Source organism: Ranitomeya variabilis, chromosome 6, assembly GCF_051348905.1.
Source record: "Ranitomeya variabilis isolate aRanVar5 chromosome 6, aRanVar5.hap1, whole genome shotgun sequence".
Taxonomy (NCBI): Eukaryota; Metazoa; Chordata; class Amphibia; order Anura; family Dendrobatidae; genus Ranitomeya; species Ranitomeya variabilis.
This window is the reverse complement of record NC_135237.1, coordinates 20,642,481-20,670,154: the sequence shown is the minus strand read 5'-3', so window position 1 is coordinate 20,670,154 and position 27,674 is coordinate 20,642,481. Positions and strand designations below refer to the sequence as shown.

Sequence of the window (27,674 nt, the reverse complement as noted above, 5' to 3'; positions counted from 1 at the left end):
ATCTATCTATCTATCTATCTATCTATCTATCTATCTATCTATCTATCATCTATGTATCCTTCTTTCTATCTCTTATTTCTCTATCGCTCGTCCTATCTATCTATCTATCTATCTATTATCTATCGTTCTTTCTATCTATCTTTCTATCTATTATCTATATCTTTCCGGTGATTGTGACGCACTGGGGTTCAGCGGCAGACGGTGATGGCGGACTGCCGAGAGCCGAATCCTTGCTGGTTCTTCACCCGGGAGCAGCTGGAGAGCAGCCCGTCCAGGCGCAGCGGAGTGGAGGCCGATAAGGAGCTGTCGTACCGGCAACAAGCTGCCAACCTCATCCAGGACATGGGGCAGCGGCTCAACGTATCCCAGCTCACCATCAACACTGCCATTGTTTACATGCACCGCTTCTATATGCATCATTCTTTTACCAAATACCACAGAAATATAATATCTCCTACTGCATTGTTTCTGGCTGCTAAAGTGGAGGAACAGCCACGAAAACTTGAACATGTCATTAAAATATGTCATGCTTGTCTTAATCCAAACGATCCACAGCTGGATACAAAAAGTGATGCTTATCTACAGCAAGCTCAAGAGCTGGTTATACTTGAAACTGTTCTGCTACAGACCTAGGCTTCGAGATCACTATCGAACATCTGCATACAGATGTCGTTAAATGCACCCAATTAGTGAGAGCAAGCAAGGATTTGGCACAGACATCCTATTTCATGGCTACCAACAGCCTTCACCTCACAACGTTCTCCCTTCAGCATCTTTCTTTCTATCTATCTATTACACTGGTCAACAGCATTTTTGGTGCCAAAGATATTTCATCGAATTTGGGGTATTTTTGGGGTGCTGATTCTGAATATGTCATCAGTTTTGCCAGATTGGCTCAAGTTTTTGAGATTTTTGGTATCTTATTTATAGCACTTGTTGGTAAATGCGACGCATCATCTCATTAATTTCTTTGGATTAGTACTTGAACTGAGCAGTTCTCAATATAGTTTTGTGTTAATTAGTGTTCTAAAAGTTTGTTCATAGCTTGATTTTTGCACTAACTTTATGTTGTTGTCTGTTTTCCAGTGAAAAGCATGAACTCATCAAGAAGAAGTTGTCTTAACGATCCAGACTCATTCTGTTACATTTGTGGTGAATACACACTGCCAAAACATAGAAGAAACATAACAGACTTCGTAAAAAAAGTGTATTTTGCCTATTTTGGGGTTATGCTTGGGGACCAAGACAAGTTTTGGGCACCACACATAGTGTGCAAAGCATGTATCGAATTATTACAAAAATGGAGCAAAGGACAAAGAAAAAGCTTCAAATTTGGTGTTCCAATGGTGTGGAGAGAGCCAAAAAATCATCATGATGACTGTTATTTCTGTGCAGTGCAAGTGCAAGGATTCAATAAGCATAAGAAACGAAAATGGGAGTAACATGGAATCTGCAAGAAGGCCTGTCCCTCATTGTGAAGATGTGTCTGTACCTGTGTTTACCATAAATAACAGTCATCATGATGATTTTTTGGCTCTCTCCACACCATTGGAACACCAAATTTGAAGCTTTTTCTTTGTCCTTTGCTCCATTTTCGTAATAATTCGATACATGCTTTGCACACTATGTGTGGTGCCCAAAACTTGTCTTGGTCCCCAAGCATAACCCCAAAATAGGCAAAATACACTTTTTTTACGAAGTCTGTTATGTTTCTTCTATGTTTTGGCAGTGTGTATTCACCACAAATGTAACAGAATGAGTCTGGATCGTTAAGACAACTTCTTCTTGATGAGTTCATGCTTTTCACTGGAAAACAGACAACAACATAAAGTTAGTGCAAAAATCAAGCTATGAACAAACTTTTAGAACACTAATTAACACAAAACTATATTGAGAACTGCTCAGTTCAAGTACTAATCCAAAGAAATTAATGAGATGATGCGTCGCATTTACCAACAAGTGCTATAAATAAGATACCAAAAATCTCAAAAACTTGAGCCAATCTGGCAAAACTGATGACATATTCAGAATCAGCACCCCAAAAATACCCCAAATTCATTTAAATATTTTGGACACCAGAAAAAAAAATTTTTTTTGTTTACCTGTGTTATCTACAGTATATATCGTTCTTTCTATCTATCGATTTTTTTATCTATCTCTCTATTATCTATCTTTTGTTCTTTCTATCTATCATCTATCTATCTATCGTTCTATCTATCTATCTGTTTTTTAATTTATCTTTTTATCTATCTATTATCTATTTAGCATTCTTTCTATTGATCTATCTATCTATGTATTATCTATCTATCGATCTATCGATCTTTCTAAGTATCTATTATCTATTGTTCAATTTATCTATCTATTGATCTTTCTATCTATTATCTATTGTTGTTTCTATCTATGTATCTATCTATCGATCGTTGTTTATACCTATATATCTATCTATTAATCTATCATTCTTTCTATCGATCTATCTATGGATCAATCTATCTATTATCTATCTATCTATCTATCTATCTATCTATCTATCTATCGTTCTTTCTATCTATCTATATATCATTCTATCTATCTATCGATCTTTCTATTTATCTATTATCTCTCTATTGTTTTTTCTATCTTTCTATCTATCTATCGTTCTTTCTATCTATCTATTATCTATCGATCTTTCTATCTATTATCTATTTATCTATCGTTCTTTCTGTCTATCTATAATCTATCTATCGATCATTCTATCTATCAATTATCTATCTATCGTTCTTACTATATATCTATTTTTCTATCGATCTATCTATCTATTATCTATCTCTTTTCAGCTAGCTATCCCATTCTATCTATGGTATACCATCTAACTTTCTTATTCCTTCTTTATATCTATGTGTCTATCTCATCTATCTAAGAGCAGATTACATAAAACATACACCCGGCAACATAAACACTTATGACATACACCCTGCGATATACGACTTGCAACCTACCACATTTGACATGCAACATACGACTTTCAACATACTGTGTTCGACATGCAACATGCGATGCCAACATGTGACATATGAAAACATGCTACACGCAACATGCGACTACATGCGATATGCAACAACAGGCGACATGCAACATGAGACTACATGCGAGTACATGCGTCATGCAACAACATGCGACTACATGCGACATGCAACAACATGCCACATGCAACATGCGACTACATGACACATGCAACTACATACACCATGCGCCAACAAGCGACTACATGCGACATGCAGCAACATGCAATAAAAATGTGACAACATGCGACATGCAATTACATGAGACTACATGTGACATGCTACAACATGCGACAACATGCAAGTACATGCGACATGCAACAACATGCGACATGCAACAACATGCAACTACATGAGACATGCAACAACATGCTACTACATGCGACATGCAACAAGTGACTACATGCGACATGCAACTACATGCGACTACATTCGACATGCAACAAGCGACTACATGCGACTACACGCAACATGCCACTACATGCGACATGCTATAACATGCGACTACATGTGACATGCAACAACATGAGTCTACATGCAACAACATGCGACAAGCGACAACATGCTACCCCATGCGACATGCAACATCGTGCAACATGCGAATACATGCGACATGCGTCGACATGCAACAACATGCGACTACATGCAACGACATGCGACTACATGCGACATGCGACTACATGCGACATGCAACAACATGCTACTACATGCGACATGCAACAAGTGACTACATGCGACATACAACAACATGCGACTACATGCAACATGCTAGTCCATGCGCCATGCAACAATATGCGACTACATGCGACATGCAACAACATGCAACATGCAAAAACATGCAGCATGCAACAACATGCGACATGTAACAAAATGCGACATGCAGCAACACGCGAATACATGCAACAACATTCAACATGCGACTACATGCGACATGCAACAAACATGCGACATTCAACAACATGCAGCATGCAACAACATGCGACATGTAACAAAATGCGACATGCAGCAACATGCGACTACATGCAACATGCGACTACATGCAACAACATTCAACATGCGACTACATGCGACATGCAACAAACATGCAACATTCAACAACATGAAGCATGCAACAACATGCGACATGTAACAAAATGTGACATGCAGCAACATGCGACTACATGCAACAAGCTACTACATGCAAGAACATGCGACAACATTCAACATGCGACTACATGCAGCAACATGCAAGTACATGCGCCATGCAACAACATACGACTACATGCAACATGCAACAACATCAGACTACGTGCGACATGCAAACACATGAGACATGCAAAAAACATGCGTCAGAATGCAACATGCAGAACCATGCCACATGTGATAGCATGTGAGTTGCAACAGCATGCGACATGCAACATGCAGCATGCAAAATACACCATATACAACATACATACAATACATACATACAGACATACAGTACATATAACATACATTACATACTCACCATCACTTGTCACTTTGATCCCCGAAGCCAGTGTCATCTTTAAAAAAAAAAAAAAAATTAACACCCTGTCCGCAGAAATCCAATGTAAACGAGTGTCCCACGACGATCTCCCTTGGAGAGCAGGAGCATCTGGTGATGTGACTGCTCTCCTGGGGTTCCAGGAACACAATGATGGAAGATATCCTTCCACAATGTGTTCCTCACAATATATTCCTACACCATTGTGAGAAAATAGTCCCTGGCCTCACTTCTGGCAATGCTGTTCAGGCAGCTTTGACAGAAACTGAGACTATGAACTAAGGTTAACCTCTTCAGTGATGCAGTGCAGGAGCCATTGTCTCCTGTCAGTGTGTCACTGAGGGTCCTATAGAGCAGTGACATCACCCGATGTCACTGTTCTATAGGTGAGATCGTCGTGGGACACTCGTTATTAATTGTACTTCGGTGAAGACAGGTAGTATACGGTTTATTATGTTATTTTTTTTACAGGTGCAGAACTATGGTAAGTATGGTCAAATTAAGAATATTAAAAATAAATTTTCAAAAAATGTGTGTGTTTTATTAACCCATTACTATCATTGGATTAATAACGGATAGGCGTCTTATTGACGCCTATCCGTTAGTAACCCGGCTTAATGTCACCTTACGATAGCAAGGTCACATTAACCCCTTATTACCCCATATCCCACCGCTACACGGGAGTGGGAAGAGAGGGGCTAAGTGCCGGAATTGGCGCATCTTACAGATGCGCCATTTCCGGGGCGGTTGTGGACTGGTGTTTGTAGCCGGGGGGGGGGGCAATATCCATGGCCCCTCTCTAGGCTATGAATATCAGCCCGCAGCTGTCCGCGTAGCCTTTCTGGCTATAAAATATAGGGGGACAAAACATCATTTTTTGGGGGGGTCCCCCTATTTTAATAGCCAGCAAAGGCTACGCAGACAGCTGCGGGCTGATATTCATAGCAGGCTACAAATATTGGTCCACGGCCGTCGGCTTTCCCCCTCTGGCGCAGAAATTTCCGCGGGAGCCCACGCCTTTTTTTTTTAAATTTATTTGGGGATTATCTTTGTCAAACTTCTAACATCGTTACTTGCTTCCCACCATGGGTTCATGAAGTTTTGCTATCTATCTGTAATTTTAATCTTGATACAGTTAGGATAATTTTACGTCAGCGCAATATATCCACTGTGGTTAACAGTAAGGGTAATATATGAATGGTCCTATACATAAGCACTGATTAGCTGTCTACATATCCGTTGATTGTTTGGTGGTACCTTTTGCATCCGTGCTCCTGTTGCATATTTGTCTCTGAAATTGTGTGTGCCGCTTACGCATCTCTTGCCAGATAACGCTGGTGCTGAATTTTGGACTTTATCTTCAGGATAATGTGTGGAGTTAATGCTGATTTACTGCTGATTATTTTGTCTTCAATATTGTTGTTTTTACAAAAGAAAATTTATATCATGGAATCGATACAAAGAGGAAGCAGGTTCAGGAAAATTCATGACAAGCTCCTTTGGTTAATCCGCAGCGTTTTAATGGCTTAATTTTCAGCAGCATTATCACATCTTTTTAAAAAAAAATACATGTAATTAGTACTGTCAAGCACTCAGTGATCTGCATTCTTTTTGTACAATAAAAAAAGGAAGATGCGCTGTTAATAAACAACGTGTGCAAATAGCCTAAGCGCGGTCAAATTATTTTGTCAGTGTTCATATATATCCATCTATCATTCCATCTATCTATCATTTTACTTCTATGTATCTATATAATTCCATGTATCTCAATGCTTATATTATTTATCAATTTACGTAATTAAATCTATCTTATATCTATCTATCGATCTATGCTGCTATCTATCTATTTATCTCTCTGATTGAATCTTTCTTATCTATTCTACTGATCATATTCGATTGATCTATCTGATTCAAAAATGATTCTTAAGTAACAATAGCTTTCTATTACTTTTCAAAGGAACGTCATTGAATGTGGATATACTGGATTAGGCAGATTACAAGACCAGAAGAGAAGAGCTGAAAAAAGTAAAGGTGACTAAGTCATTATCTGTCATGACATCTATCCTTCTTTCTTTCTCTACTTTTTTCATACAGATTAACATTCATTAAAGGGAACCTGTCACCCCCAAAATGGCTGGTGAGGTAAGCTCACCGGCATCAGGGGCTTATCTCCAGCATTCTGTAATGCATTCTGTAATGCTTTAGATAAGCCCCCGATGTTACCTGAAAGATAAGAAAAAGACGTTTATACTCACCCAGGGGCGGTCCCGGTGCGGTCAGGTCGGATGGGTGTCTCCGGTCCGCTCCGGCACCTCCCATGTTCATTCCATGACGTCCTCTTCGGGTCTTTACGCCGCGGCTCCGGCGCAGGCGTACTTTGTCTGTCCTGTTGAGGGCAGAGCAAAGTACTGCAGTGCGCAGGCGCCGGAAAGGTCAGAGAGGCCCAGCGCCTGCGCACTGCAGTACTTTACTCTGCCCTCAACAGGGCAGACAAAGTACGCCTGCGTCGGAGCCATGGCGTAAAGACCCGAAGAGGACGTCATGGAATGAACATGGGAGGCGCCGGAGCGGACCAGAGACACCCATCCGACCGGACCGCAGCAGGACCGCCCCTGGGTGAGTATAATCTAACATCTTTTTCTTATCTTTCAGGTAACATCGGGGGCTTATCTACAGCATTACAGAATGCATTACAGAATGCTGGAGATAAGCCCCTGATGCCGGTGAGCTTACCTCACCAGCCATTTTGGGGGTCACAGGTTCCCTTTAACCCCTTCACCCCCAAGGGTGGTTTGCACGTTATGGACCGGGCCAATTTTTACAATTCTGACCACTGTCCCTTTATGAGGTTATAACTCTGGAACGCTTCAACGGATCCTGGTGATTCTGACATTGTTTTCTCGTGACATATTGTACTTCATGATAGTGGTAAAATTTCTTTGATATTACCTGCGTTTATTTGTGAAAAAAATGGAAATTTGGCGAAAATTTAGAAAATTTCGCAATTTTCCAAATTTGAATTTTTATGCAATTAAATCACAGTGATATGTCACACAAAATACTTAATAAGTAACATTTCCCACATGTCTACTTTACACCAGCACAATTTTGGAACCAAAATTTTTTTTTGTTAGGGAGTTATAAGGGTTAAAAGTTGACCAGCAATTTCTCATTTTTACAACACCATTTTTTTTTAGGGACCACATCTCATTTGAAGTCATTTTGAGGGGTCTATATGATAGAAAATACCCAAGTGTGACACCATTCTAAAAACTGCACCCCTCAAGGTGCTCAAAACCACATTCAAAAAGTTTATTAACCCTTCAGGTGTTTCACAGGAATTTTTGGAATGTTTAAATAAAAATGAACATTTCACTTTTTTTCACACAAAATTTACTTCAGCTCCAATTTGTTTTATTTTACCAAGGGTAACAGGAGAAAATGGACCCCAAAAGATGTTATACAATTTGTCCTGAGTACGCCGATACCCCATATGTAGGGGTAAACCACTGTTTGGGCGCATGACAGAGCTCGAAAGCGAAGGAGCGCCATTTGACTTTTCAATGCAAAATTGACTGGAATTGAGATGGGACGCCATGTTGTGTTTGGAGAGCCACTGATGTGCCTAAACATTGAAACCCCCCACAAGTGACACGATTTTGGAAAGTAGACCCCCTAAGGAACTTATCTAGATGTGTTGTGAGCACTTTGACCCACCAAGTGCTTCACAGAAGTTTATAATGCAGAACCGTAAAAATAAAAAATCATATTTTTTCACAAAAATGATCTTTTCGCCCCCAATTTTTTATTTTCCCAAGGGTAAGAGAAGAAATTGGACCCCAAAAGTTGTTGTACAATTTGTCCTGAGTACGCTGATACCCCATATGTGGGGGTAAACCACTGTTTGGGCGCATGGGAGAGCTCGGAACGGAAGGAGCGCCGTTTGACTTTTCACTGCAAAATTGACAGGAATTGACATGGGACGCCATGTTGCGTTTGGAGAGCCCCTGATGTGCCTAAACATTGAAACCCCCCACAAGTGACACCATTTTGGAAAGTAGACCCCCTAAGGAACTTATCTAGATGTGTGGTGAGCACTTTGACCCACCAAGTGCTTCACAGAAGTTTATAATGCAGAACCGTAAAAATAAAAAATCATTTTTTCACAAAAATGATTTTTTCGCCCCCAATTTTTTATTTTCCCAAGGGTAAGAGAAGAAATTGGACCCCAAAAGTTGTTGTACAATTTGTCCTGAGTACGCTGATACCCCATATGTGGGGGTAAACCACTGTTTGGGCGCATGGGAGTGTTCGGAAGGGAAGGAGCGCCGTTTGACTTTTCACTGCAAAATTGACAGGAATTGAGATGGGACGCCATGTTGCGTTTGGAGAGCCACTGATGTGCCTAAACATTGAAACCCCCCCACAAGTGACACAATTTTGGAAAGTAGACCCCCTAAGGAACTTATCTAGATGTGTGGTGAGCACTTTGACCCAAGTGCTTCACAGAAGTTTATAATGCAGAGCCGTAAAAATAAAACAAAAATTTTTTCCCACAAAAATTATTTTTTAGCCCCCAGTTTTGTATTTTCCCAAGGGTAAACAGGAGAAATTGGACCCCAAAAGTTGTTTTCCAATTTGTCCTAAGTACGCTGATACCCCATATGTGGGGGAGAACCACCGTTTGGGCGCATGGGAGGGCTCGGAAGGGATGGAGCGCCATTTGGAATGCAGACTTAGATGGAATGGTCTGCAGGCGTCACATTGCGTTTGCAGAGCCCCTAATGTACCTAAACAGTAAAACCCCCCACAAGTGACACCATTTTGGAAAGTAGACCCCCTAAGGAACTCATCTAGATGTGTTGTGAGAGCTTTTAACCCCCAAGTGTTTCACTACAGTTTATAACGCAGAGCAGTGCAAATAAAAAATATTTTTTTTCCACAAAAATTATTTTTTAGCCCCCAGTTTTGTATTTTTCCAAGGTTAACAGGAGAAATTGGACCCTATATATTGTTGTCCAATTTGTCCTGAGTATGCTGATACCTGATATCTGGGGGGGAACCACCGTTTGAGCGCATGGCAGAGCTCGGAAGGGAAGGATCATCATTTGCAATGCAGACTTAGATGGATTGGTCTGCAGGCGTCACATTGAATTTGCAGAGCCCCTAATGTACCTAAACAGTAGAAACCCCCCACAAGTGACCCAATATTGGAAACTAGACCCCCCAAGGAACTTATCTAGTTGTGTTGTGAGAACTTTGAACCCCCAAGTGTTTCACTACAGTTTATAACGCAGAGCCGTGAAGATAAAAAAAAATAAAAAATTTCCCCACAAAATTATTTTTTAGCCCCCAGTTTTGTATTTTCCCAATGGTAACAGGAGAAATTGGACCCCAAAAGTTGTTGTCCAATTTGTCTTGAGTACGCTGATACCCCATATGTGGGGGGAACCACCGTTTGGGTGCATGGGAGGGCTCGGAAGGGAAGGAGCGCCATTTGGAATGCAGACTTAGATGGAATGGTCTGCAGGCGTCACATTGCGTTTGCAGAGCCCCTAATGTACCTAAACAGTAGAAACCCCCCACAAGTGACACCATTTTGGAAATTAGACCCCCTAAGGAACTCATCTAGATGTGTTGTCAGAGCTTTGAACCCCCAAGTGTTTCACTACAGTTTATAACGCAGAGCCATGCAAATAAAAAAAAAAAAAAATTCCACAAAAATTATTTTTTAGCCCCTAGTTTTGTATTTTCCCAAAGGTAACAGGAGAAATTGGACCCCAAAAGTTGTTCTCCAATGTGTTCCGAGTACGCTGATACCCCATATGTTGGGGTAAACCCCTGTTTGGGCGCACGGGAGAGCTTGGAAGGGAAGAAGCACTGTTTTACTTTTTCAACGCAGAATTGGCTGGAATTGAAATCGGACGCCATGTCACGTTTGGAGAGCCCCTGATGTGCCTAAACAGTGGGAACCCCCCAATTATAACTGAAACCCTAATCCAAACACACCCCTAACCCTAATCCCAACGGTAACCCTAACCACACCTCTAACCCAGACACACCCCTAACACTAATCCCAACCCTATTCCCAACCGTAAATGTAATCCAAACCCTAACTTTAGCCCCAAACCTAGCCCTAACCCTAATGGGAAAATGGAAATAAATACATTTTTTAATTTTTTTTAATTTTTCCCTAACTAAGGGGGTGATGAAGGGGGGTTTGATTTACTTTTATAGCAGGTTATTTAGCGGATTTTTATGATTGGCAGCCGTCACACACTGAAAGACACTTTTTATTGCAAAAAATATTTTTTGCATTACCACATTTTGAGAGCTATAATTTTTCCATATTTGAGTCCACAGAGTCAGGTGAGGTCTTGTTTTTTGTGGGACGAGTTGACGTTTTTATTTGTAACATGTTCGGGCACGGGAGATTTTTTTGATCGCTTTTTATTCCGATTTTTGTGAGGCAGAATGACCAAAAACCAGCTATTCATGAATTTCTTTTGGGGGAGGCGTTTATACCGTTCTGCGTTTGGTAAAATTGATAAAGCAGTTTTATTCTTCGGGTCAGTACGATTACAGCGATACCTCATTTATATAATTTTTTTTATGTTTTGGCGCTTTTATACGATAAAAGCTATTTTATAGAAAAAATAATTATTTTGGCATCGCTTTATTCTGAGGACTATAAGTTTTTTATTTTTTCGCTGATGATGGTGTATGGTGGCTCGTTTTTTGCGGGACAAGATGACGTTTTCAGCGGTACCATGGTTATTTATATCCGTCTTTTTGATCGCGTGTTATTTCACTTTTTGTTTGGCGGTATGAGAATAAAGCTGTTGTGAACTGTGTTTCTGGGCTCCCTCTGGTGGTCACTAACGGTATTGTGTTAGGTATGTCTTGTTGCAGGCCTGAGCTCCAGCTGTGTCGTTAAGCAGCGGGTGTTTCCTATTTGAGTCTCCTCTGGACTCAGTCTCTTGCCTGGCATCGTTGTATCCAGACCTATTTGGTCTCCTCCGGATTCCTTTTAGTCTGCCTCATGCAAGAAAAGCTAAGTCTGTTTTGTACAATTTGGATCGTTTGCATTATTCAGTGTTTTTGTCCAGCTTGCTTTACATTTGATTTTTGACTCGCTGGAAGCTCTAGGGGGCTGATATTCTCCCTCCACACCGTCAGTCGGTGTGGGGGTTCTTGAATGTTCAGCGTGGATGTTTTGTAGGGTTTTCTGCTAATCGCATAGTCCACTATCTATTTTCTGCTATCTAGACTATTGGGCCTCACTTTGCTTAATCTAGTTCATCTCTACGTTTGTGTTTTCCTCTTGCCTCACCGTTATTATTTGTTGGGGGCTTTCTATATCTTTGGGGTTCAATTTCTCTGGAGGCAAGCGAGGTCTTATTTTTTCCCTCTAGGGGTAGTCAGTTCTCCGGCTGGCTCGAGACGTCTAGAACCAACGTAGGCACGTTCACCAGCTACTTTTAGTTGTTTGTGTCAGGATCAGGTATGCGGTTAGTCCAGTTTCCACCTCCCTAGAGCAGTATTTATATTTTTGCTATCTTGCCGGAATATCAGAGATCCTCTGCCATTGGGATCATAACAGAATGCCAGGCCAAAAGAAAATGTTTAATGCATCGCAGAAGCGGGATTAAAAAGAAGTTCTGAGGTTTTTTGGTTTTTTTTGCTGCAGTTTGCCTAGCTTCTTCCATCCCCTTTTTCTCTGAGTGGCTGAAACTCTGCTGCAGATATGAATGTCCAGACTCTGACTTCTAGTGTGGATCAGCTTGCTGCTAGGGTGCAAAGCATTCAGGATTTTGTTATCCATAGCCCTATGTCTGAACCAAAAATACCTATTCCTGAGCCGTTTTTTGGAGATAGATCTAAATTCCTGAATTTTAGGAATAATTGTAAATTGTTTCTGTCTCTGAAACCTCGTTCCTTTGGTGATTCCGCTCAGCAAGTTAAGATTGTTATTTCCTTCTTGCGCGGCGACCCTCAGGATTGGGCCTTCTCTCTGGCGCCAGGAGATCCTGCATTGGTGAATGTTGATGCGTTTTTTTCTGGCACTTGGTTTGCTTTATGAGGAGCCTAATCTTGAAAATCAGGCTGAAAAAATGTTGCTGGTTATCTCTCAGGGTCAGGACGAAGCTGAGGTATATTGCCAAAAATTTCGGAAATGGTCCGTGCTTACTCAATGGAATGAGTGTGCACTGGCCGCAAATTTCAGAAATGGTCTTTCTGAAGCCATTAAAGATGTGATGGTGGGGTTTCCTATACCTACAGGTCTAAATGATTCAATGGCTCTGGTCATTCAAATTGATCGACGTTTGCGGGAGCGCAAATCTGATAATCCTTTGGCGGTGCTGTCTGAACGGTCACCTGATTCTATACAATGTGACAGAATTTTGACCAGAGCCGAGCGACAAAATCATAGATGTCAAAATGGGTTGTGTTTCTACTGTGGTGATTCAACACATGTTATCTCAGCATGCTCTAAACGTTTAAAGAAAAGAGTTAATCCTGTCGCCATTGGTACTTTTCAGCCTAAGTTTATTTTGTCGGTGACTTTAATTTGTTCATTATCTTCTTACTCAGTTATGGCTTTTGTGGATTCTGGTGCTGCTTTAAGTCTGATGGATTTGTCGTTTGCCAAGCGCTGCGGTTTTGTCCTGGAGCCTTTGGAAAATCCTATTCCTCTTAGAGGAATTGATTCTACGCCATTGGCAGAGAATAAACCTCAGTATTGGACGCAGGTGACCATGTGCATGACTCCTGTACATCAGGAGGTGATTCGTTTTTTGGTACTGCATAAAATGCATGATGTTGTCGTTTTGGGTCTGCCATGGTTACAGGCCCATAATCCAGTTTTAGATTGGAAAGCTATGACTGTGTCTAGTTGGGGGTGTCAGGGGATTCATGGCGATTCTCCATTGGTGTCTATTGCTTCTTCTACTCCTTCTGAGATCCCTGAGTTTTTGTCAGACTTTCAGGATGTATTTAATGAGGCCAGGTCCAGTGCCCTTCCTCCTCATAGGGACTGTGATTGTGCTATAGATTTGATTCCTGGTAGTAAGTTTCCTAAGGGACGACTCTTTAATTTATCTGTGCCAGAGCATGCCGCGATGCGTTCTTATATAAAGGAGTCTTTGGAGAAGGGACATATTCGCCCATCCTCGTCCCCTCTTGGTGCAGGATTCTTTTTTGTGGGCAAGAAAGACGGGTCTCTGAGACCTTGTATTGATTATCGTCTTCTGAATAAGATCACTGTTAAATTTCGGTATCCTTTGCCATTGTTGTCTGATTTGTTTGCTCGGATTAAGGGATCCAGTTGGTTCACCAAGATAGATCTTCGTGGTGCGTATAACCTTGTGCGCATAAAGCAGGGAGATGAATGGAAAACGGCATTTAATACGCCTGAGGGTCATTTTGAGTACCTGGTGATGCCTTTCGGATTATCTAATGCTCCTTCTGTGTTTCAGTCCTTCATGCATGACATCTTCCGGAAATATCTGGATAAATTTATGATTATTTATCTGGATGATATTTTGGTTTTTTCTGATGATTGGGAGTCCCATGTGAACCAGGTCAGGATGATGTTTCAGGTTTTGCGGGAGAATGCTCTATTTGTGAAGGGTTCAAAATGTATCTTTGGTGTACAGAAGGTTTCTTTTTTGGGTTTTATTTTTTCCCCTTCTACTGTGGAGATGGACCCAGTTAAGGTCCGTGCCATTCATGACTGGACTCAGCCCACGTCTGTTAAGAGCCTGCAGAAGTTCTTGGGCTTTGCTAATTTTTACCGTCGTTTTATCGCTAATTTCTCCAGCGTGGTTAAACCTTTGACGGATATGACCAAGAAGGGTTCTGATGTTGCAAATTGGTCTCCTGCGGCCGTGGAGGCCTTTCGGGAGCTGAAGCGTTGGTTTACTTCAGCGCCAGTCTTGTGCCAGCCGGATGTCTCTCTTCCCTTCCAGGTTGAAGTTGATGCTTCTGAAATTGGTGCAGGGGCTGTTTTGTCGCAAAAAAGTTCTGATGGCTCCGTGATGAAGCCATGCGCCTTCTTTTCAAGGAAATTTTCGCCTGCTGAGCGGAACTACGATGTTGGTAATCGGGAGTTGTTGGCCATGAAGTGGGCATTTGAGGAGTGGCGACATTGGCTCGAGGGAGCTAGACATCGTGTGGTGGTCTTGAGTGATCATAAAAATCTGATTTACCTCGAGTCTGCCAAGCGCCTGAATCCTAGACAGGCCCGTTGGTCGTTGTTTTTCTCCCGTTTTGACTTTGTGGTCTAGTACCTGCCTGGTTCGAAGAACGTGAAGGCTGATGCACTTTCTAGGAGTGTTGTGCCTGATTCTCCGGGAGTCTCTGAGCCGGCTGGTATTCTCAGAGAGGGAGTAATTTTGTCTGCCATTTCCCCAGATTTGCGACGAGGGCTGCAAAAATTTCAGGCTGATAGGCCTGATCGTTGTCCACCAGAGAGATTGTTTGTCCCTGATGGATGGACCATAGAGTTATTTCTGAGGTTCATTCTTCGGTGTTGGCGGGACATCCTGGGATTTTTGGTACCAGAGATTTGGTGGCCAGGTCCTTTTGGTGGCCTTCCTTGTCGCAGGATGTGCGTTCTTTTGTGCAGTCCTGTGGGATTTGTGCTCGGGCTAAGCCTTGCTGTTCTCGTGCCAGCGGGTTGCTTTTGCCCTTGCCTATCCCAAAGAGGCCTTGGACGCACATTTCCATGGATTTCATTTCGGATCTTCCGGTGTCTCGGAAGATGTCTGTCATCTGGGTGGTGTGCGATCGTTTTTCTAAAATGGTCCATTTGGTGCCCTTGCCTAAGTTGCCTTCCTCCTCTGATTTGGTTCCTTTGTTCTTTCAGAATGTGGTTCGTTTGCATGGCATCCCTGAGAATATTGTATCTGACAGAGGATCCCAGTTTGTGTCCAGATTCTGGCGATCCTTTTGTGCTAAGATGGGTATTGACTTGTCTTTTTCGTCGGCTTTTCATCCTCAGACTAATGGCCAGACCGAGCGAACTAATCAGACGTTAGAGACTTATTTGAGATGTTTTGTTTCTGCTGATCAGGACGACTGGGTTACCTTTTTGCCACTGGCCGAGTTTGCCCTTAATAATCGGGCTAGTTGTGCCACCTTGGTTTCACCCTTTTTCTGCAACTCTGGTTTTCATCCTCGTTTCTCCTCGGGTCAGGTTGAATCTTCTGACTGTCCTGGGGTTGATTCTGTGGTGGATAGGTTGCAGCGGATTTGGAACCATGTGGTGGACAATTTGAAATTGTCACAAGACAAGGCCCAGCGGTTTGCCAACCGCCGCCGCGGTGTGGGTCCCCGACTTCGTGTTGGGGATTTGGTTTGGTTGTCTTCTCGGCATGTTCCTTTGAAAGTCTCCTCTCCTAAGTTCAAGCCTCGCTTTATCGGTCCTTATAAGATTTTGGAAATCCTTAACCCGGTGTCTTTTCGCTTGGACCTTCCAGCGTCTTTTGCTATTCATAATGTGTTCCATAGGTCCTTGTTGCGGCGGTACGTGGTGCCTATGGTTCCTGCTGTTGAGCCTCCTGCCCCAGTTTTGGTTGAGGGCGAGTTGGAGTACGTGGTGGAGAAGATTCTGGATTCTCGTATCTCTAGACGGAAACTCCAGTATTTAGTTAAGTGGAAAGGCTATGGTCAGGAGGATAATTCCTGGGTTGTCGCCTCTGATGTTCATGCGGCTGATTTGGTTCATGCCTTTCACGCTGCTCATCCTGATCGCCCTGGGGGTCTTGGTGAGGGTTCGGTGACCCCTCCTCAAGGGGGGGGTACTGTTGTGAACTGTGTTTCTGGGCTCCCTCTGGTGGTCACTAACGGTATTGTGTTAGGTATGTCTTGTTGCAGGCCTGAGCTCCAGCTGTGTCGTTAAGCAGCGGGTGTTTCCTATTTGAGTCTCCTCTGGACTCAGTCTCTTGCCTGGCATCGTTGTATCCAGACCTATTTGGTCTCCTCCGGATTCCTTTCAGTCTGCCTCATGCAAGAAAAGCTAAGTCTGTTTTGTACAATTTGGATCGTTTGCATTATTCAGTGTTTTTGTCCAGCTTGCTTTACATTTGATTTTTGACTCGCTGGAAGCTCTAGGGGGCTGATATTCTCCCTCCACACCGTCAGTCGGTGTGGGGGTTCTTGAATGTTCAGCGTGGATGTTTTGTAGGGTTTTCTGCTAACCGCATAGTCCACTATCTATTTTCTGCTATCTAGACTATTGGGCCTCACTTTGCTGAATCTAGTTCATCTCTACGTTTGTGTTTTCCTCTTGCCTCACCGTTATTATTTGTTGGGGGCTTTCTATATCTTTGGGGTTCAATTTCTCTGGAGGCAAGCGAGGTCTTATTTTTTCCCTCTAGGGGTAGTCAGTTCTCCGGCTGGCTCGAGACGTCTAGAACCAACGTAGGCACGTTCACCGGCTACTTTTAGTTGTTTGTGTCAGGATCAGGTATGCGGTTAGTCCAGTTTCCACCTCCCTAGAGCAGTATTTATATTTTTGCTATCTTGCCGGAATATCAGAGATCCTCTGCCATTGGGATCATAACATAAAGCGTTGTTTTTTGCCTCGTTTTTTTTTTTTTTTTTTTTTTTTTACGGTGTTCACTGAAGGGGTTAACTAGTGATATAGTTTTATAGGTGGGGTCGTTACGGACGCGGCAATACTAAATATGTGTACTTTTATTGTTTGATTTTTTTTTTTATTTAGATAAAGAAATGTATTTATGGGAATAATTTTTTTATTTTATTTATTTATTTAGGAAATTTTTTTTTACACATGTGGACATTTTTTTTTTACTTTTTTACTTTGTCCCAGGGGGGGACATTACAGATCGGTGATTTGACAGTGTGCACAGCACTCTGTCAAATCGGCGATCTCATTTAGAGTGCAGCAAGCTTACCAGCGCCTGCACTGAGCAGGCACTCGGTAAGCCACCTCCCTCCCTGCAGGACCCGGATGCCGTGGCCATCTTGGATCCGGGACCTGCGGCGAGGAGGGAGGTAGGAGACCCTCGGAGCAACGCGATCACATCGCGTTGCTCCGGGGGTCTCAGGGAAGCCCGCAGGGAGCCCCCTCCCTGCGCGATGCTTCCCTATACCGCTGGTACACCACTATCATGTTTGATCGCGGTTTGCCGGGGGTTAATGTGCCGGGGGCGGTCCGTGACCGCTCCTGGCACATAGTTCCGGATGTCAGCTGCGATAGTCAGCTGACACCCGGCCGCGATCGGCCGCGCTCCCCCCGTGAGCGCGGCCGATCGTGCTGGACGTACTATTCCGTCCTTGGGAAGTAGGGCCCACCCCACATGGACGGAATAGTACGTCTAATGACAGAAAGGGGTTAAAATTACTTTTCTTCTTTCTTTACAATTTTTTTCATAAAAACTATTGCTTGCATTACTTCTCTAATTTATTCTATATCATTCATTCTATCTCTAAGCTTTTTTTTAATTCATTTCTAATATCATTCATTATTGATCGTATTGTTAATGAATTTTTTTTTTACAAAGGAATGAATGCAACGCCAAATTGTTAGCTTTCTTAATGCAACCAATGTTTAGAATTTTTAAAAAAAAAAATCTCTCTTTTACTCTATCTATCTATCTATCTATCTATCTATCTATCTAGCTATCTATCTATCAATCGATCTATCTATCTATCTAGCTATGTATCTATCTATCTATCTATCTATCTATGTATTATCTATCTATCTATCTAGCTATCTATCTATCTATCTATCTATCTATCTATCTATCTAGCAAAAAAAGAGGGAACAGCACAGATATACTTATCTTTGGGTGCAAGGCCCCCAGACAACCAGTCCACCGATCATCCAAGTTCAAATATAGTCAAAAAAAGAGGCAGCACTCCATATTCCAAAGTGAAAAAATGTGCAGGATTTAATCACATCTCAAGGCGACGTTTCAGCTCGCAATGAGCTTTTCTCAAGCAGTGAATATGTCCATGTGCTCTGTCTTTATACATATCTTAACAATCCTTAATTATTACAAGGTGCTTTTCATTAAAAATTAAAGTGCCATTGTGCATGTTTGTGCTAATTAAAAACATATTAAAAACATATTATCGCTTTTCATGTACCCATATAACCCTTAACGGGTATAACGTTTTTACTTTACCCTTGTGGACGCATGTTCGGCGTGGGGGACGCCATTCTGTCTGTTCGGCGTCTAATGAGACCTACTGCGCATGTCCAATGCGTCACCGCTGTGAACTAACTGGCTGGCCAATCGGCAATGTTGTGTCTCATTCACTGACTGCGCCTGCGCGCGTCATATCTAAGTCGCCATATTTGTGGTGGCTATTTCCTTATTACGGCCGTAGTAATCCAATCATCACCTTATGGACTTTCTCCAGGTATAATTTCCACCCTGACACCCCGGACGGCACCTTACGCAGGCTGTCTCCGGGAGTCATGTAGTAAATCGCCTACGGCAATTAACCTCTTCAGGCCCATATACCGCAGCAATACTACATAAGGTAGTAATACCTTAGTCCTGGTTCAATTATTTATAAAGTGTATCTCACTTGGCCTTGCCACCATCCGTTCACACGCGGTATATTATAATTATTAAGAAATAACAAACTCATAAATTTCTTTCTATTCAATATTATTTTATTAAAGTTAATAAATCTCTTTATGTAGGAATTCTTTATCCATCCCCCACACCGATATGTTCCACGTGGTACACGTCTTCAAAGATTGGTATATCTAAGAAATAAAACAAAATGTACACTAATTAAAGATATTCCATAACAGGAAATATCTCTAATATAATACCAAAGAATCTTCACATCAACCAATCAATAAGGAACACAAATTTATCCTAAATACATGGCATTCATATTGAAATCCACATTTAACCCCTTGGGTTTGAGCGTATTTAACTCATAAATCCACATGAGTTCTTTTTTCTTTAAGATTTGCTCCCTATCTCCACCTCTCCTTTGGATGGGTACTGCATCTATTAATTTGCATTTGAGATCCTTCTCAGAGTGATTAAATTCCGTAAAATGTTTGGGAACAGGAAGGTCTGTTCTTTTCTTTCTAATTGTGTACCTATGTTGATTCATCCTGACTTTGAATTCACATGTAGTCTCTCCTATGTACCATAGGTTACACGGGCACATTAATAAATAAATAACATGGTCTGTATTACACGTTAGATATTGCTTAATCCGATATACTTTTTTTGTTTCAGGATGCTGAAATGTAGGCCCTCTTATCATATGCACACAATTGACGCATCCCAAGCATGGGAAACACCCCTCTCTATTTTTACCTGTCAGGGTTGTTTGGGTACCTCTTTTAAATGATCCTATGTCCGATTTTACTAGGTAATCTTTGATATTTTTATTTCTTCTATACGAGAATAAAGGTGGTCTTTTAAATTCTTTTATATCTGGGAGGCATTTTGTTAACATCCCCCAGTGTTTTTTTATGATATTGCCAATTTCCCTACTCTCCTCTACATAAGTTGTTACCATTGGTATCCGTTCCAAATTCTTTATCCTCCTATTATTTGTTTTCTTTTTAATCAACTCACTTCTATCCAATTTCAGGACCCTCTCTTTAGTGTTCGCCAAAAGTTCTCTTGGATATCCCCTATCCTGAAATTTTCTTAGGAGGGAATCCATTACCATATCCACCTCATCCTCACTCTGAACAATTCGTCGCACTCTTAGCAACTGGCCAAGTGGTATGGACCTGACCATGTTGCGTGGGTGTTGACTATCGTATGCTAGTAAATTATTTCTATCGGTACTTTTTACGAACAAAGTGGTAGTCAATTTATTCTCTATTTGCTTAATTAGTACGTCTAGGAATTGTATTTCCACTCCAGACGACACCAACGTGAATTTGATCGTTTGATCTATAGTGTTTAGAAAATTGAGGAATTCCTCCAAAGCCTCCTGTGATCCCGTCCAGAGGAGGAACACATCATCCACGTACCTCCACCAAACCAACGCATGCTGGAAGTGGCTGGACGTGTAGATGTGCTCCTCCTCCAGCACTTCCATCACCAAATTTGCATACGAGGGGGCCATATTGGCCCCCATTGCTGTTCCTCGTTTTTGCATATAAAAAACATCTCCAAATAAAAAATAATTTTGCCTCAGTATAATTTCAAGTAACTTTAATATGAACGTCCCTCCTTCTGTGGTATATTCAGCCATATTTAATTTCCTTTCTATTGCCTTTAATCCCCGTTCATGGTCTATAGATGTATACAATGATACAACGTCAAAGGAGGCTAGGATTACTTCTTGATCCAATTTAATCCCTTCTAATTTATTAAGGAAGTCTGTTGTATCCTTTACATATGACCTTCCATTTTTCACCATGGGGTTGAATACTTTATCTAAGAATATACCGATTTTATTAAAGATTGACCCTACCCCCGATATAATTGGGCGACCCGGTGGGTTGTCTAAGGTCTTGTGTATTTTTGGTAATACATATAGGACTGGAGTCCGTGGGTATTCAACTAATAAGTATTCTTGTAAATCTTGATCTATAATTCCTCCTTCGAATGCTTCTTTTAGTATCATTTTGATCTCTCTACCAATATTGAATTTCGGGTCATGTTCTATTTGACAATACACACTCTCATCTTGTAACTGTCTCCTTATTTCATTTACATACATTGTCCTGTCCATGACGACGACAGCACCCCCCTTATCAGCGGGTTTGATTATGATGTCGTCGTCACGGACAAGACCCTGCAATGCTGCATATTCCTCTTTTAGGACATTAGGATACTTATATCCCTTTATAGTTTTACCCCTCAGAGTCTCGACGTCCATAAGCACTGCCTTTTCAAATGCCTCCACTACACTGGAACTTGTTGGAGGACTAAAATTACTCTCTTTCCTCAATTCAACCCCCTTCAGATCAAATTCACTCGTTTTTTCTTTACCTGAGTGATCCTTATCAAAGAACCACTCCTTTAATTTAATTCTCCTGAAAAATTGTCCCAAATCTATTTGTAGCTCAAACCAGTCCACATGTGAGCTTGGGCTAAATGATAGTCCCTTACTAAGTACCGCTACTTCCATATCCGTCAATACCTTATGCGAGATGTTGATTATTAATTCGGATCCCTCTTCCTGAGGTTCGGTTGTCTTTGAGGCTTGCTTTTTTCCATTTTCTTTTTTGTTCCGGTGGTGGCGCTTGCCTCCCCTTCTTTTGCGTTTTCCATCCCATCCGTCAGATCTATTAAAAACAAATTTATTACCAGACCATACATTATTGTTATTACATGTCCCTCTGTTTTCAAAATGACCTCTCCTCCTCCATGGCATTCTGGCATTGTCACTCTGCCATGTGTACACCTGGCCATTTTCATAGTCACTTGTGTCCCTACTCCATTTTTTTCTTTTCGTTTCTTCTAGATCACTCCGAAATTTACAGAAATCTTTCTCCACTTTCTCTTTGTACATAATCCAGTCCTCTTTATTAAGTATCTCCTGTATCTTTTTTTCTTTTTCATTCACGCTCAATTGTAGCTTTTTCACCTCCAGTTGTAAATATTCAATATTGAGTAACATCACATCCATTGCATACTTATTTGATATCCTAGTAAATCTGGTGCAAAAGGTAGAATTGTTCATAAATAAATTAGGTCTTATATTGGACCTTAGTCCTCTTGGTATTTTGTGTTCCTTATAATATTGACCCAAAGTAGTAAGGTGCAGTTGTGAGCTAATCAGCCGCTTATTGTCATTTTCATATATACGCTTCATTTCTATTATTGATGGTTTCTTTAGGAAGGCAGCATCCCCCTCAATATTATTTAGTATGCGTTCCTCATCCTCAACGGTATAATTGAAGACTCCTGGTTCCATGGAGTGTTCCTCCATGTCTCCAAAAAATGGCTTAAGGATGTTAAGTATATAAAAAATTATACAAAATCTCACTGTGCAAAAATTTCCAGACATGGATATAGCAAAAAAAGAGGGAACAGCACAGATATACTTATCTTTGGGTGCAAGGCCCCCAGACAACCAGTCCACCGATCATCCAAGTTCAAATATAGTCAAAAAAAGAGGCAGCACTCCATATTCCAAAGTGAAAAAATGTGCAGGATTTAATCACATCTCAAGGCGACGTTTCAGCTCGCAATGAGCTTTTCTCAAGCAGTGAATATGTCCATGTGCTCTGTCTTTATACATATCTTAACAATCCTTAATTATTACAAGGTGCTTTTCATTACAAATTAAAGTGCCATTGTGCATGTTTGTGCTAATTAAAAACATATTAAAAACATATTATCGCTTTTCATGTACCCATATAACCCTTAACGGGTATAACGTTTTTACTTTACCCTTGTGGACGCATGTTCGGCGTGGGGGACGCCATTCTGTCTGTTCGGCGTCTAATGAGACCTACTGCGCATGTCCAATGCGTCACCGCTGTGAACTAACTGGCTGGCCAATCGGCAATGTTGTGTCTCATTCACTGACTGCGCCTGCGCGCGTCATATCTAAGTCGCCATATTTGTGGTGGCTATTTCCTTATTACGGCCGTAGTAATCCAATCATCACCTTATGGACTTTCTCCAGGTATAATTTCCACCCTGACACCCCGGACGGCACCTTACGCAGGCTGTCTCCGGGAGTCATGTAGTAAATCGCCTACGGCAATTAACCTCTTCAGGCCCATATACCGCAGCAATACTACATAAGGTAGTAATACCTTAGTCCTGGTTCAATTATTTATAAAGTGTATCTCACTTGGCCTTGCCACCATCAAGGTGGTATTATATTAGAGATATTTCCTGTTATGGAATATCTTTAATTAGTGTACATTTTGTTTTATTTCTTAGATATACCAATCTTTGAAGACGTGTACCACGTGGAACATATCGGTGTGGGGGATGGATAAAGAATTCCTACATAAAGAGATTTATTAACTTTAATAAAATAATATTGAATAGAAAGAAATTTATGAGTTTGTTATTTCTTAATAATTATAATATACCGCGTGTGAACGGATGGTGGCAAGGCCAAGTGAGATACACTTTATAAATAATTGAACCAGGACTAAGGTATTACTACCTTATGTAGTATTGCTGCGGTATATGGGCCTGAAGAGGTTAATTGCCGTAGGCGATTTACTACATGACTCCCGGAGACAGCCTGCGTAAGGTGCCGTCCGGGGTGTCAGGGTGGAAATTATACCTGGAGAAAGTCCATAAGGTGATGATTGGATTACTACGGCCGTAATAAGGAAATAGCCACCACAAATATGGCGACTTAGATATGACGCGCGCAGGCGCAGTCAGTGAATGAGACACAACATTGCCGATTGGCCAGCCAGTTAGTTCACAGCGGTGACGCATTGGACATGCGCAGTAGGTCTCATTAGACGCCGAACAGACAGAATGGCGTCCCCCACGCCGAACATGCGTCCACAAGGGTAAAGTAAAAACGTTATACCCGTTAAGGGTTATATGGGTACATGAAAAGCGATAATATGTTTTTAATATGTTTTTAATTAGCACAAACATGCACAATGGCACTTTAATTTGTAATGAAAAGCACCTTGTAATAATTAAGGATTGTTAAGATATGTATAAAGACAGAGCACATGGACATATTCACTGCTTGAGAAAAGCTCATTGCGAGCTGAAACGTCGCCTTGAGATGTGATTAAATCCTGCACATTTTTTCACTTTGGAATATGGAGTGCTGCCTCTTTTTTTGACTATATCTATCTATCTATCTAGCTATCTATCGATCTAGGTAGCTTTCATTATTATTACATCTGTCTCTCTCATTACTTCTGTCTATAGGATTTCTTCTATTATTTTGTATCTTTACTTCCATCAAATTACATTTATCTTTATCATTACTTATCTATGTATTGATCTACTCATTACCTTGGCAAGGTTGACTCTCCGTGATTTCCCAACAATTATTTATTGACTAACCACACCACACCATTAATTTGGTATAATAATGTCCACTTCTGATAATTTATTATTAATCATAATAAAATAACGTTGGTGAGGCCCTCTAACCTAGCTTGATCATGGTCTGGTCATTAACCTGTCGTCATTGTCTCTTCCCTCTCAGCCCTACTTCCAGCCCTGTTTTTCTCAAAACTCGGAAGCACCATGAAATGAGGGAAGAGGTTGCCTACACACCGTTAACCTGTACCCGACTTCCATCATCGGGTAAACACACAGTGGTAACGCTTACCCGACCGACAACAACAGGTGGCCCTCCGTGTCCCTTGTTAATGTGATCCCGAATTGCCGCGTCGGGTATCATCAAAGTATCATCAGACCACCAACAAAGTAACTATTCACTGTTGGGGGGTCCCGCAATGCAATAATCACCCCTTTAGCCTAATTTTTGGCTAGATTCAAGGACCAAACTCCGCTAAAATCATAATTACAATTATATCACATAACATGTGGCTCACAAACAGCTATCCTACACCAGTCATGTGAGGGAAAATCCCCTGTTTTCAAAAGCTTCATGGAACCATGGACAATACTTTACCTTCCCCTGGCCTTACAAGTTAACTGACAAAGTAATATTTTGGGATAAATATCATTAAGGTCGTCATTCAAATTTTTATTCAGGCTACTGCTACACGGTCGTACTTCTTTTCCTCTGGTATAGGTGGTTGTGGATTAATGTTCGGCCATCTTGGTAGCGACATCTGATCACGGCTCCTCCATGCGGCCTTTTTATCACCCTTTGGCCATCCTGCTTTTGCCACAGTCCTACGTCACTTTCCCAAAAATCACTTCCCCTTTAACAAATCCTACACTTACTACCTCTCTTCTCCCCAACCTTTACCCTGTCATAAACCAGCATAAGCCCAAATCACAAATCTAAATTGTCACTCGCTACCTGCTTCGGTCATGCCCCCCTCATTTGGACCCTCCGTGACATATCCAGGGGTTACTTTCCATCAAATAAAAAATATTGCTAAGTGATCATTTTTCTTTATCTAACTAAATAATTATATGTATCTATGTGCTTTCATTTACATATAATTTTATTTTACTTTTTTCTTAATGTACCAGGAACGTCGTTGAATCTGTCTTTCCTGGAGTAAGCAGAAGAAAAGAGCACAGGACAAGAGCAGAAGACTAGAGCACAAGAGAATACCATATAAAAGTCTAATAAAAAGAATATTAAATATAAATAACGTTTAAATAAACCATGATTTGACAAATTAAAGTTTGTAACTCTTTCATTTGGTAAGTTTGTCAAGCTTTCTAAACATCATTTATATCTCTACATATCTCCTTCTGATTTTATTTCAAGGAAAATCCTTGAAAATAACAGTGCAGGAGCAGACAAGAACAGCTAAGGAGAGTAAAGGTGTGAAAAGGTCAATATTAAAAAATTTTAATTCAAATAAGAGTAGTTAATAATACATCTCTGATCTTTATTTTTTAAATATTACATTATATTTGTCTATACATCTTTCTATCTCTCATAACACATTTCAAGCTATCATTCTTTATAACTACCGTATTTTCCGGCGTATAAGACGACTGGGCGTATAAGACGACCCCCCAACTTTACCAGTTAAAATATAAAATCTTCTTAAAAGTCGGGGGTCTTCTTATACACCGTATGTCGTCTTATAGGGCCGGTGAATATGTGCCTTTTTGGGGGGGGGGGAGTGGTCCTGATGACGACGAGGGGGCGTCTCACAGGAAAGTGAGTATCCCCCATTACCTCATCGTAGCGCTGCAGCGTGGGGTCTGTGCTGGGAGCGGCGGCTGCTGTGCTGTGGGGCGGCGCCTCTTCTGCAGTGTGGGGCCTCTGGTGCTGTGGGGCAGCGGCGGCGGCGTATCTTCATGCAGTCGGGGCTCCTCCGGCATCTTCTTAAAGCCTGGAGACCCCGCTGGCAGCTCCATCGGTACAATGCGGTGGCCTCTGGGAAAATGGCCGCTGCTCAGATTCAGATCTCGTCCTGAGATCTCGGGAGACGAGATCTGAATCTGAGCAGCGGCCATTTTCCCGGAGGCAGCTCAATAGGTGCGATGCGGTGGCCTCCGGGAAAATGGCCACTGGGGGCGGCGCATGCTCAGATTCAGATCTCGTCCCGAGATCTCGGGACACGAGATCTGAATCTGAGCAGCGGCCATTTTCCCGGAGGCCACCGCATTGTACCGATGGAGCTGCCAGTGTGGCCTCCGGGCTTTAAGAAGATGCCGGAGGAGCCCCGACTGCATGAAGATACGCCGCCGCCCCACAGCACCAGAGGCCCCACACTGCAGAAGAGGAGCCGCCGCCCCACAGCACAGCAGCCGCCGCTCCCAGCACAGAGACCCCACGCTGCAGCGCTACGATGAGGTAATGGGGGATACTCACTTTCCTGAGAGACGCCCCCTCGTCGTCATCAGGACCACTCCCCCCCCACCCACCCACCATATACACCCGGCGTACAAGGCGATACCCGGCGTATAAGACGACCCCCGACTTTTAAGAAGATTTTCAGGGGTTAAAAAGTCATCTTACATGCCGGAAAATACGGTACCTTTCCGTATCTTTCATTACTTTAGTCGATCATTCCTTCTCCCTTTTTTATACTTTTTTACAATCATTCTCTATCATTTATGTTATCTCGGATTCCATTTTTCTCATTCTTTCTCTGTCATTACTTTGCTCTCATTATTGTTATTATCATTACTACTAATATTATTTATTACTTACTTTTATATCTCCATTACTTTCATGGTGCTGTACATGTCTAAAGGGTTTTAAAATAAATTTTATAGTTATAAAAATATACAAGGAAAGACTTGTACAGAGTGGAGAAGACACTGTAATTCCGGACTTACATTAAATGGGATAATGGGTATGAGACAGAAGGTGGGGGCACCAGCAGCTCTGCCACTGGTGACATGTCAAATCCGGGGCATGGTGATGCGGCTGCTCAGACGGCTGGTGACACGTCACAATGGTTATTGAAGGCTCTATGCTTTCCGGAACAAATGGGTTTTCAATTTTAAAATAAAACATACGAGGGTGGTGGATAATCGGACATGTAGAGGCATTCAGTTAACCCCTTCCCGACCTTTGACGCCACGTAGGCGTCATGAAAGTCGGTGCCA

General features: G+C 41.7%; 2 protein-coding genes and 1 long non-coding RNA gene across 13 annotated transcripts in view; 2 read left to right on the top strand and 1 right to left on the bottom strand.

Moving 5' to 3' along the window:
- The window catches only part of LOC143783368 (uncharacterized), a 34,414-nt gene extending 28,523 nt beyond the window's left edge, over positions 1-5,891 (bottom strand). Inside the window, exons 1-2 of the long non-coding RNA XR_013217132.1 lie at positions 5,800-5,891; positions 4,525-4,561 (exon numbers count right to left, since the gene is read on the bottom strand). This is a non-coding gene — a long non-coding RNA (uncharacterized LOC143783368). The remainder of the gene's footprint in view (positions 1-4,524; positions 4,562-5,799) is intronic.
- Positions 1-25,780, top strand: part of LOC143783366 (uncharacterized) — a 140,528-nt gene extending 114,748 nt beyond the window's left edge. For 9 of the 11 annotated variants that reach the window (XM_077271777.1, XM_077271776.1, XM_077271786.1 and 6 more), the window contains 2 exons: positions 6,500-6,573; positions 25,629-25,780. In XM_077271777.1, coding sequence (XP_077127892.1) covers positions 6,500-6,573; positions 25,629-25,660 — 106 coding nt within the window. In that variant the 3' untranslated portion in view covers positions 25,661-25,780. The remainder of the gene's footprint in view (positions 1-6,499; positions 6,574-25,628) is intronic. The other 2 variants (XM_077271784.1, XM_077271779.1) reach the window with 1 other exon arrangement.
- Positions 169-4,347, top strand: LOC143782051 (cyclin-T2-like). The gene is given in 3 exon segments (XM_077269148.1): positions 169-628; positions 631-816; positions 4,322-4,347. Coding segments are annotated over 3 exon segments (636 nt in total). The 5' UTR covers positions 169-204.
- Positions 25,781-27,674: the final 1,894 nt, after the last annotated feature.